Source organism: Phragmites australis, chromosome 21 (genome assembly GCF_958298935.1).
Source record: "Phragmites australis chromosome 21, lpPhrAust1.1, whole genome shotgun sequence".
Classification (NCBI taxonomy): Eukaryota; Viridiplantae; Streptophyta; class Magnoliopsida; order Poales; family Poaceae; genus Phragmites; species Phragmites australis.
In genome coordinates, this window is record NC_084941.1 from 6,169,961 (window position 1) to 6,181,641 (window position 11,681).

The 11,681-nt window shown below is 43.0% G+C and overlaps 1 protein-coding gene across 3 annotated transcripts; it reads left to right on the plus strand.

The window, feature by feature from the left end:
* The first annotated feature begins 2,604 nt into the window (after nt 1-2,604).
* On the plus strand, nt 2,605-11,221 carry LOC133903341 (homeobox-leucine zipper protein HOX9). 3 transcript variants are annotated; one of them, XM_062344666.1, is made up of 20 exons: nt 2,605-2,994; nt 3,137-3,205; nt 3,445-3,830; nt 4,169-4,328; nt 4,478-4,557; nt 4,723-4,813; nt 4,903-4,998; nt 5,457-5,570; nt 5,650-5,733; nt 5,833-5,988; nt 6,075-6,149; nt 6,675-6,781; nt 6,878-7,058; nt 8,039-8,227; nt 8,589-8,669; nt 8,908-9,042; nt 9,291-9,616; nt 9,805-9,910; nt 10,098-10,247; nt 10,802-11,221. In XM_062344666.1, exons 3-20 carry the CDS (start codon nt 3,592-3,594, stop codon nt 10,946-10,948), a joined length of 2,517 nt encoding a protein of 838 aa, XP_062200650.1. In that variant the 5' UTR covers nt 2,605-2,994; nt 3,137-3,205; nt 3,445-3,591; the 3' UTR covers nt 10,949-11,221. The 3 variants fall into 3 exon arrangements, with proteins under 3 accessions (XP_062200650.1, XP_062200649.1, XP_062200651.1); XM_062344665.1 differs by lacking the exon at nt 3,137-3,205; XM_062344667.1 differs by lacking the exon at nt 3,137-3,205 and having other exon boundaries at nt 4,481-4,557.
* Nucleotides 11,222-11,681: the final 460 nt, after the last annotated feature.

Sequence of the window (11,681 nt, forward strand, 5' to 3'; positions counted from 1 at the left end):
TTTATTTCGCTTGTAAATTTAGAAAATTGGTGTTGCTTTGACAGAGAAAAATTGAAGTAACACCCAGCGGACGCCTTATACCAAATTTCTCGCCATATTGTTGGGTTGCGTGCTTCAGCGAGTGCCACTGAGAACACTTCTAACTTGAAACTAACATTTCTAACTAAAACAAAACCCGAACAATTAGTTACGAGTGACGGCTATCGAATTCGTTTTGGCAAAATATCTTCTTTCCTCTAGAAGGCTTGACGCCTCGGCACTCCACCTCCCCTCCATGGCAGCCTCGCTATGCCACCTCCCTCCCCGTGGTAAGCTGCGCCTATCGGCACTGTCCTCCCTAGTATGCGCGCCTCTCCTGGCCACCACCGTGGGCCCCTCCTTCTTCGTGCCGTCATCACCTAACTAGCTCTACCTACACCCGCCACCTCCTCTCTCTCCTCCTTCTTGACTCTCTGTCGCCTCTCCCGCTCTATCACCGATCCGTGGTCCACCTCGAATCGGCATCTTCCTCCTTCCACTAACTCAGGAGTCGACACCAGTGTCCTAACGCCAAATCAAAAGAAGAGCAAGTGGGATTAGAGATTGCATTTTGGATGAAAATTTTTTCTCACTTGTTGTTAGGCATTAAATATCTGTTTTTCAATTTGTGCTAATTTTCCTAGAAGATGCATCAAATGCCTTTTAGATTAACATGCATTTGCTATTTAAAATTATCTTTGTTGTTCAAAATTATGCCTAAACGATTTACTTTTTGTTTGTACCAATTTGCCTAGAAGATTCATGAAATTGCTTTTATATGAACATTTATCTGCTTACGAATTATTGCAGTGCCTCCAAATTGTACTAATTTGGATTTCATTGGTTTTTCAGTTTGCAACATAAGTTTTTCTAATTCACACAACAATCTGCTTTGACTTTGTTGAATAATTAATATGAATTCCCTTCACATGGTTCTAAATTATGAATTTGCTTACAAACAAGCAACAAATTCTCCCCAAATATTCCAATCATTTCTTTGTTCTCTTAGATTTGATTATTTGCACATTTTTCGTTTCACACAATTTGTTCATTTTTTTTAAGATATGAAGCAAAATTATCTAATAATATATTCACATGATATCTATTTTGGTTTATGAATTCAGCCTAATTTAGCTATACTTTTTAACAAAATTATTTTATGCCTCTTGTGAATATGAGAAGAATAAAATAGAGATCGTGTTCACACGGGGCACGCCTCACTCTCTCCACCGCTTCTCTGCACGGCTCCTATGCCAAAAGACCAGAAACGGAAAGGAGAGGACTGTCCAAACAACATTTGTCAAAAATAAATGTGTGCATGCTACAGAGACTATATTGCATTCTTTAGTCTGGTCCATTAGTTTGACTCCATATAAAAAAAAACTAGATCCATTTTTCACTGGCCACACCCCTCTTCCTCCCTCGGAGGCAAGTTGTCGTCATCGCCTCTCCTTCAACCACCAACAAGCAACAACACCTTATCTGCCCTTAACCACTTCAAATGTTCCACCACCGCCCCGACCTGCCCATGGCTAGTCGACCCGATCTTTCTCACGACATCTAGGCATGTTTGGCTTGTGGCCTTAGTGAGCTAAGCCAAAATTTGGCTATAGTTAAAGTAGGGAAAGTGTTAAAATCGGGATTTTATAAATGATGTTTGGTTTGAGGTAAGTTAAAATTTTGGCTGTCCAAAATTAGGCGATTATTTTGGTCACAGAATTTTGCCTAGAAACGCTATAGAAATATTTTAACTGATCAATTTTTGTTCTCAAGATGATCAAATTTTAGGCTTAAATCAAATTAAGGCCAAATTTTAACTTGGTTCACAGAGACCACAAACCAAACTGACTCCTATAGCTATGATCGGTAGGAGAGGAAGTTCCATCTTAAAGCTGTCCAAATGGGTGGCTCAGTCCGGTATGGTCCGGGCCTATTTAGACACAGCTGTTTAGGTACGACCTAGTTAAGCCCGTTAGCTAAGCGGGATGTGCTATGCAACCAATATACCGAGCCTTCGATACAGACATGATTTATTTAAGGTCAATGATAGGCTCGATGATATTTTTTTTTGTTAGGCTATTAATATATAAAAAAATAAAAAAAATAAAAAATAAACGGACTGAGACGTACCAGCCCGACATGCTGCGGCTTCAGCCTAACTATGACCCGTACCGTCGTACTGTACCGATCCGACCTAATTAAAAACGAGTAGTATCTATAGTATGAACTCAAATCGGTTTAATAGACACGAACCACCTAAACATAGTTACTCCATCTCTCTAACCCTAAATTTCCTTAACCCGTCTCTCTTTTGTTTTCTTGAACTGCGGGAGGAACAAATGCATATTTTCACATCAATGAAACCGTTTATCGAATTCCTCGCTTCAAACTCATCGTGGTAAACAGCCCAGGGTCACGCACAAAATAATGACGTCTTTTCAGACCAACAGTGACCGGCGATACGGCGATCACTGCACCCGGGCCCCACCCCAACGCCCTCGACCACCGTGCACCGAGTCCACCCGCTCGCTTGGACTTCTCCCCTCCTCAGCTTTCTCGACCTCTTCTTCAGTTCCGTCTCCTGCCTCCCTCGCAGGATGTGTAACAGTGGACGTGCTAGCTAGCTAGCGCACCAGCACTGCCACACTCTCTCTCCCCCTATCTCGCTCGCTCGCTCGTCTTTAAAGCTGTCGCCTTTTGCCGCTCTCGCCCTCTGTCTCTTCTCTCTCCCTCCCGTGCCGCGCTGCGCTGGTTGGGTTCCTCGTCTCGCTCTGGTTCGGCAGGATCCGGGAACCCGTCGAGCGAGCACTGGTGGCTTTGGGCTGCGGCGTTGGGTGCGTGCGTGACTGGTGATGGGCGAGGCTCCGTGCGCCGCCGCGGGTGGCGGTTCGCGCGGGGGTAGGCTGTGAGGGTGGTCCGGAGCCGGCGACGGTGCCCGTCTCGGCTGCTGGCGCGCGCGCGTGGAGTGGTGAATAGGTGAGCGTCACTCATTAGACCCCCTTCCGCTTATCTCTGCAGCTAGCCATTGCGTGTTCTTGTGTTTCTTTATCGGATTTTTTGCTCGTCTGCGAAGTGATCTTTTGTCTGCTTTTGCGTGGGGAACTGGAAAAAAATGCAGATTTGAACTGATGATCATCTTGCGCGGTGGATTTTTGGGGTGTAACTTGCGCAGCCGTTGCGGAATCGTGTGAGTCTGGCGTCGTTTCCCCGGTTCCCGATTCCGATTTCCGCCGCGTCTTATTGGCCGCATTTGCGTGTTCTTCTGCAGCGGCCGCCCTTTTCCCTCCTCTGTTTTAAGCCAAAAGCTGCCTCCTTTGCGTGCTTTTCTACGTTTCGTTGTCTAATGGAGGGAGACTTGTTAATTACCGCCAGGTTTTTCGCTGGTCAAATCTCTTCTAACAGTCTCTTTTGCTTGAAATCTCGCAGGTTTTGATTGCTGCGAGAAGGTGGAATTATTGAAGGCGCGTAGGGAGAAGTAGGAGATAAAGGGGAGCTGGGAAGCGGTGGCAGGAAGCGGAGGACGCTTGCGTGTTCGAGCTTTTGCTTTTGGTGGTGGTCGGTGGCCGGACGAGGATGGCGGCGGCGGTGGCGATGCGGAGCGGGAGCAGCGACGGCGGCGGGGGGTACGATAATGGCGGGCTGGACACGGGCAAGTACGTGCGGTACACGCCGGAGCAGGTGGAGGCGCTGGAGCGGGTGTACGCCGAGTGCCCCAAGCCCAGCTCCGCGCGCAGGCAGCAGCTGCTGCGCGAGTGCTCCATCCTGGCGAACATCGAGCCCAAGCAGATCAAGGTCTGGTTCCAGAACCGGAGGTGAGCAGCCGCCGACGCGCTTTCCTTTGTCAGTCTGTGATTGTGATAAGACTCAACTGAAAACTATTTTTAGGAGGTGAATCTTGATGAGTGTGGCTGTTTCTAGCGTAATGCTGTGATATGCCGTATGAAAGTACAATGGTGACTGTAGAAATTTAGCAAGGGTGAAGTATCGTGGGTGTTCAGTCTTATCTTGCTATTCTGAGCATGTGGCCAAAAAGTATTTTATGCTCGTGAGCTCGCCAGTTTTGTGTTGAATGCTTGAAGCTTTTGTTGATTTCTTTTCTTTTCTCTTCATTCTATCTGAACTCTGTGTTCAATGTCTCTGGTGATTTTAGGTGCCGCGATAAGCAGCGGAGGGAGTCTTCGAGGCTCCAGGCTGTGAACAGAAAATTGACCGCGATGAACAAGCTTCTCATGGAAGAGAATGAGCGGCTCCAGAAGCAGGTCACTCAGCTGGTTCACGAGAATGCGTACATGAAGCAGCAGCTGCAGAATGTAAGCCATATTGGAACATTTGCTTAGTTGCTGAAGTTTGTATACATCTGCATACCCATTCAGGGGAGTTCCCTAGGTCCAGAAAATATCTGCATGCAATTGCTGGCTTTTGTTTTTCTCCTCTGATACCATATATTTACTGCTTACAGCGGTCATTGGTAAATGATACGAGCTGTGAATCAAATGTGACCACTCCTGTGAACCTAAGGGATGCAAGTAACCCATCAGGGTAAGTCGTCCTAGTTTGGTTTAGAATTGGGGATTCAGCTTAATTTATTAAACAAGTTGGGGTAGGCTAGAGATGAAACCCATAAGATCTTGCAAGTCTAGTCGTGCACTGAAAGGCTTTGTTGTTGTTGTTACTGTTACTAATATCCCCATCTTTTTGGGTCAGGCTCCTTTCACTTGCGGAGGAGACCTTGACAGAGTTCCTCTCAAAGGCTACGGGGACTGCTATTGATTGGGTCCAGATGCCTGGGATGAAGGTGGATTGATAACTTTAGAGGTTCCATATTCTGAGATGAAAATTTGGTGGATTGAAACATGCTTACGTTGATCTCTGTTCTGTTATCAGCCTGGTCCGGATTCGTTTGGTATTGTGTCCGTTTCACATGGTTGCCGAGGTGTTGCTGCCCGTGCCTGTGGATTGGTGAATCTAGAACCAACAAAGGTGGCTTATGCTTCAGCAGTTTGTTCAGAACTTCTGTTGTTGGTTTCCATGGAATACACCTTGAAACTGGTTTATCTGTATAACTATACTTTTTTCCTAGAATAATATAAGATGATGGTTTTTAGTTAAAAAGAGAGACCTTGTAAGTACCTCACCACAAATAAAGCAATCTCTGCAGACTCGAATCATTTTCTTACTTGTTTGGTAAATTAACTACTTAGAACAAGTTGCCTTCTAGTGAAATAGCTTAGCCTGCTTAGGTGCTTCACATCCAAATATTCTTTACAAAATCTTCTGATCATGCCTATCTTGCCATGTTGAACACTGACACTTTTATACTTTTTGTACCATCTGATTCCAAGACTTAAGAGCCGATTCGACAAAACTTGGCATATACTGTTGTATACTTGTATTCAGCAAATTCTCTGGAGGTTTCTAATGTTAAGTGTGCTTGATAGATTGTGGAGATCTTGAAAGACCGCCCATCTTGGTTCCGTGATTGTCGGAGCCTTGAAGTCTTTACAATGTTACCGGCTGGAAATGGCGGAACCATTGAGCTTGTTTGCATGCAGGTTAGCTATTTGTCACTGGTCATTCCATTTATTGAAGAATTACAGTGTTCTTATATGTAGTTCTTTGTTGTGCCTTCAGATGTATGCTCCTACTACTTTAGTTCCTGCACGAGATTTTTGGACCCTGAGATACACAACCACTATACAGGATGGCAGTCTTGTGGTGCGTATAAATGTGAACCTTTTGTTTTTGCTTAGTTTGTGTACATGGTAAATTAGCCCAAGGAGTTGTTTCCTTTATTTACATCCCTGTATCTTGCAGGTCTGTGAGAGATCTTTAAGTGGTTCAGGAGGTGGTCAAAGTACTGCATCGACACAACAATTTGTTAGAGCTGAGATGCTTCCTAGTGGTTATTTAGTCCGCCCATGCGAGGGTGGCGGCTCAATTGTGCATATAGTGGACCATCTGGACCTTGAGGTTTGATTACCAATTCAACATGCTAACTACACAGATGTTGAATATCCTTCATCAAGTTACTAATTCAGTCTGATTCTATCTTACAGGCTTGGAGTGTTCCTGAAGTTCTTCGGCCGCTCTATGAGTCGTCTAGGGTAGTTGCTCAGAAGATGACAACTGCAGTGAGTTCTTGGACACTTTCCAGATCCACCTTTATATTTGAAATTTCATGATATCTTTTGTAGCATGTGTAAAAATGACCACCTTTCTCATAACTCATAAGATGGTCAGTGTTTAAGACTCATCTTTGTATGGCGTTCAGTACCTGTGAAGCCAATTTATAGATATAAACTTCTGTAGTAGTTTGAGGCATAGAGTGTTCAGAATCATTTTGAATCCCTATAGTAGGCATGGTCATGGGATACATGCGAGAAGTGTTGACATATGACCAATAGTGCTCTTGTTTTCCACTGTTCCTGATGGTTTTAGCTTTCTAGATAAGATTGTTCATGGAGCTCACATATGTGAAGTACAATTCATCATGCATTTATCGTTGTGGAGTTACTTGCCCTCGTAGAGTGAACACACCCATCTTTGCTTTACGGTTTTCCTTCGTATATCCTGTAAAGTATCTCCTATTTGCATACTGGGAGTGCTGGATTTATCTGTATTTTCTGTATCGGGCACTGACTGTTGTCACTGTCAAGGCACTACGGCACATCAGGCAAATTGCTCAAGAAACAAGTGGAGAGGTTGTATATGCGATGGGGAGACAGCCAGCTGTTCTACGAACATTTAGCCAGAGGCTCAGTAGGTGAGTCTTGGATAAAGATACTACTTTTGCATCTTCAGTGCTTTTTCTTGGGGAGGGAGTATGTGGTTTGGTAACACCATTTTTGTGTTCTTTTAGAGGCTTTAACGATGCTATAAGTGGTTTCAATGATGATGGTTGGTCTGTCATGGGTGGAGATGGCGTCGAAGATGTTATCATTGCTTGCAACTCAAAGAAGATTAGGAATAATAGCAATCCTGCAAGTGCTTTTGGAGCCCCCGGTGGTATCATATGCGCTAAGGCATCCATGCTACTGCAGGTGAGGGTGCAATAGTTCCGTATAAATTAGTTGCCCATTGCTAAATACTACTACATTTGAAAGTTTATTTGAAATTCAGGGTCTTAAAATATTGAGGCAAAAAATCACTTGTATAACCTTAAAATGGATATATGCAACAGCTTCTTCATACCATAAGAAAACATCTGTGGTTACTCGCATCCTAGCTTTTATAGAAACCTATGGAGAATGTGGTCAGAAATCCATAATAGAGTCCAACCAAATTAATTATCCTCATCGAGAGACTTAGACTACTAAGTAGAAAAGATTTTGAAATCCTAGCATGGGTCTCCTTTTTTTTTCTTTCTTTTTACTATTCTATTAGTTAGTGATCCTGGTTCTGTGAGTTTTTTCTTCCTTGATGAACTGTTGGCACCAGTCCTACATTTTTTCTCTCTGGACCGAGGAGAAAGGGGGCTCAACAGGAAGAGGATTGTACCATGAGAATCACAGAGAGGTCAACCTGCTTCAAATATGGAACATGCATTCTGGCATGCAACGGAGTTGGGTCCTCATTTTGATCTGAATGAATCAATTTGACTACTAATTGATTGAGTAGTCGAATTGTAGTATCAACTCAATTATTTAATTCCTTAAAAAAACTAATTCTTTAATTGGTCGTTTTGCGTTAATCATTTTGCCAAACTTGATTTTTTCTCTATTTCTTTAGTTTTGTTTCAGTCTTCTAAGAAACTCTTTTAAGAAAGAGTTGTTCTATTCTACTATGTTCTATTGTATAACAAGAATGATTATACTGTGCAGGGTTTTATAGAATGATATTACCATACTGGTAGTTCACCTAGCTTTTCTTTTGTTGGCCTCAAAGTAGAAACTGTAAATACCTAAGAGTTAATAATCACGTTGGAGAAACTGCATTCTCATCTGAAAACATTTGTCTTGTTAATTAGTTTAAATATATAATTGCTTGAGTTCTTACATGTCATTCTTGTTTGGTATCCTAGAGTGTTCCGCCAGCAGTACTAGTTAGGTTCTTGAGGGAACATCGGTCTGAATGGGCAGATTATAACTTCGACGCATATTCAGCTTCAGCGCTGAAAACAAGCCCTTGTTCACTTCCTGGGTTGCGGCCTATGAGGTTTTCTGGGAGCCAGATCATCATGCCACTTGCTCACACAATGGAGAATGAGGAGGTATGCTCAGTTCTTTTTGTGGAATGCAGTATCACATGCCAAGTGCTGTTATCATTAATGGTTTACTCGCTGTTGGAAATGTTTCAGATTTTATGTTGCCCATTGCTATAGTTTGTCCTTGTTGGTTGTGTGGTCACTTGAGTAGTCTCTTGTAAATTTTTACTTGTTTTTGGAGTGGAATATAAAATTTTCTTTTGACAAAGAAACCTTTGTGTAACCTTCTATGGTAGTCATCCCTTTGTTAGGTTAGATTTTGTGTGATTTCTAACCAGATGGTGCATAGTTTTGCACTTAAGATTTTTACTTGTATACTATTTTCTTGATGTGTGTAATCAGAATGTGGCCTTTTATCATTATGCAGATCTTAGAAGTTGTTCGTCTTGAAGGGCAGGCTCTTACACAAGATGCAGGTCTTTTATCAAGAGATATCCACCTGCTTCAGGTAATAATTCTCTGCTTTAGCGGGTTTTCCGGTGCAGTCTTGCTATGAATCGGCAGTAACATAGTAAAAACATTTTCTTCACTAAGAGTAATTACTTGATAAATATTGCGCTTTACTATGCCAATTTTAAGGAAAGAGTATGCCTGTTAGTTGCATTGATTCGGCACATTTCTGGTATTGTAGGCTACCCTTAAAAGAAAACCTTCTAATGGATCTCTTAACTTGATTAATTTTTCAGCTTTGCACTGGAATAGATGAGAAATCAATGGGATCTTGCTTCCAGCTTGTCTTTGCACCTATCGATGAACTTTTCCCTGATGATGCTCCATTGATATCTTCAGGCTTTCGTGTTATACCATTGGACATAAAAACAGTTAAGTGTTTCTTTCTAACTTTACTTGTTCAGATACAATTTAGGATGTTCTGTTCCATCTCCTTTCTTTCTCTCTCACTTGCATCACTACGGGTATGATGTGGTGTCCTGCATTTTCTTGCCACCATGAATAATTTTTTTACATGTATGTTTACTGCATTTAACCCAAGCTAATTGTTTCCACTTTGTTACTTCAATCTATTTTTGTTTGCACATCGGTAGCTTTTAACTGTCAGTATCTTCCACAGGATGGTGTACCCTCTGGAAGAACATTAGATTTGGCCTCTAGCCTTGAAGTTGGTTCAACTATGCAACAAACCTCAGGGGATGCATCTCAGGATGATTGTAATCTACGATCCGTGCTAACAATTGCCTTTCAATTCCCCTACGAAATGCATCTCCAAGATAGTGTTGCAACTATGGCCCGTCAATATGTTCGAAGCATTGTCTCTGCTGTGCAGAGAGTATCTATGGCTATTTCTCCCTCGCGATCGGCCTTGAATACTGGGCAGAAGATAATCTCTGGCTTCCCTGAAGCTGCAACACTTGTTCGCTGGATTTGCCAAAGCTACCAGTAAGTGTATTTGTCATTTTCCTTTCCCTTCCTATCTATTTTTTTTAAAAAAATGTCAAGGGATCGGTGCTATGTTACTCTAATTCTTAACAGTTTTGTATGAAGCCAGTGTATGTTGAAAATCAAATGTGTACCAAAGAATAAGATAAACTTGTATGCAAGCTAATAAAAATTCTTCATATTTGCAGGTACCACTTAGGGGTGGAATTAGTCCCTCACTCAGATGAAGCTGGGGAATCGTTATTGAGAATGTTCTGGGATCATCAGGACGCTATCCTGTGCTGCTCCTTCAAGGTAGTTTTTTCTGTCTTCATAATTATGTTTATCAAAAGTAGTTGGTCTTATATAGGGACATAATCTGATTCTCGAAGTCTTTTAGATACACGTAGAGTGTTCCTTGCTTGTTTGTAGAGGCTATCCAACTTGACAAGACAAACATGACTTTACTCGGCTCACATGTTTGTGTCCTATATTCTCTCAGGAAAAGCCCGTATTTACTTTTGGCAACCAGATGGGAATTGATATGTTAGAAACAACTCTAATTGCTCTACAAGATCTTTCCCTGGACAAGATCTTCGATGAACCTGGTAGAAAAGCATTATATACAGAGATCACTAAACTGATGGAACAGGTAACACTGCTGCTTTCAATCATGTAATGGAAATTTAACTTATTTTTTTCATGGAATGGACATACAGTTTTAGTTTGGAAATCTTCCTACTCCCTAGACCTAGTCACTAGCCTGATAAGATTTGCTGCTGGATCCACACCTACACAAACAAACCTGGAACCTGACATATTTTGTTGTTTGGGAAATTTGTGTCTATACCCCTGGAAGTTTGCTACTTTGCTTGTGCGCCATCATCCCAAACTTGCTATTTGTGTGGACGCCATCATAATTTTGTGTGTGCACCAAAACTCCTAATAGCATACACACGTCCCTAGTAGTTTTGGTCGACCACTATCCGTCAGCTAATTCAATGAGCCATGATTGACCACTATTCCTACGGAAAGCTCACTAGTCTTCCTCCCATCAAAGCTTCCAACATAGGCAAGACATCTTGCATTGTGGTTTCCATCCCAATACCACCATTTTCGACATTTTTCCTTCCTGCACAATTAATCTTGCTCACGAAAGTAATTTTTAGTGAGGTCACGAACTGATCATTGAGCTTCTCTGTTCAGGGTTATGTGTACCTGCCGGCCGGTGTCTGCTTGTCTGGAATGGGCCGCCACGTCTCCTTCGAGCAAGCCGTCGTTTGGAAAGTTCTTGGTGAGGACAGCAACGTGCACTGCCTGGCCTTCTGCTTCGTGAACTGGTCGTTCGTCTGATCCAATCCAGCCGCCCTGTGCGAACCTTCCGAGCAGCCTCCATTTTTCCCTTCTCTGTTAGAAGAGAATGGTGCGTCGTCGCTGTTAGGTAATCTTATGTTCAGCTAGTTCTAGGCCTGGAAGAAAGACAGCTGTGTAAGGATATGTGCCCTGTGTAAATCTGCCGTCGTTCCCGCTGGCTGCTGCTCGTGAAAGTGAAGGGTACTGACATTGAATTCCGAGTGGGTGTACTTGACCTTTTCTATGGGATGAAATCAGATAGCTTTGCAGGTCCATCTTGTGCTTCTGAACTTGTTGCCCCTGGTATTTGCGACAAAATGGCTTGGATTTGTAAGCCTGACGTCGCGGACGGCTGCCGGGCCAAGATCCAAGAAGCAATTGCCATCGCCTCTCTCCGTCCTCTCCGCTGCAGCCTCTCTGCCGATCAGCAGCATTGCCCTTGCCTCGCCTGTTCTGCCTCTGTCGTGGCCGCATTGTGATCGCGGAGGCAAGGCCGTCTGATCGTTGCCGCTTGCAACCGAACTCGCTGATGATAAAATGAGACGGTGGACACTTCTCGTCGGCTAGAAAAAAAATAAAAATAAAAGGCTATAAATTCTTAGTAAAAAGAAACGGATCCAACAGTTAGTTCAGTAGATCGAGTTGTGATTTGTTGGAGAATGTACCAACTATGTGTCATCCCCTCTGCTAGCCATGGCGGGAAGGAGGGTGGGAAGACATGGAGCGGGCCGGA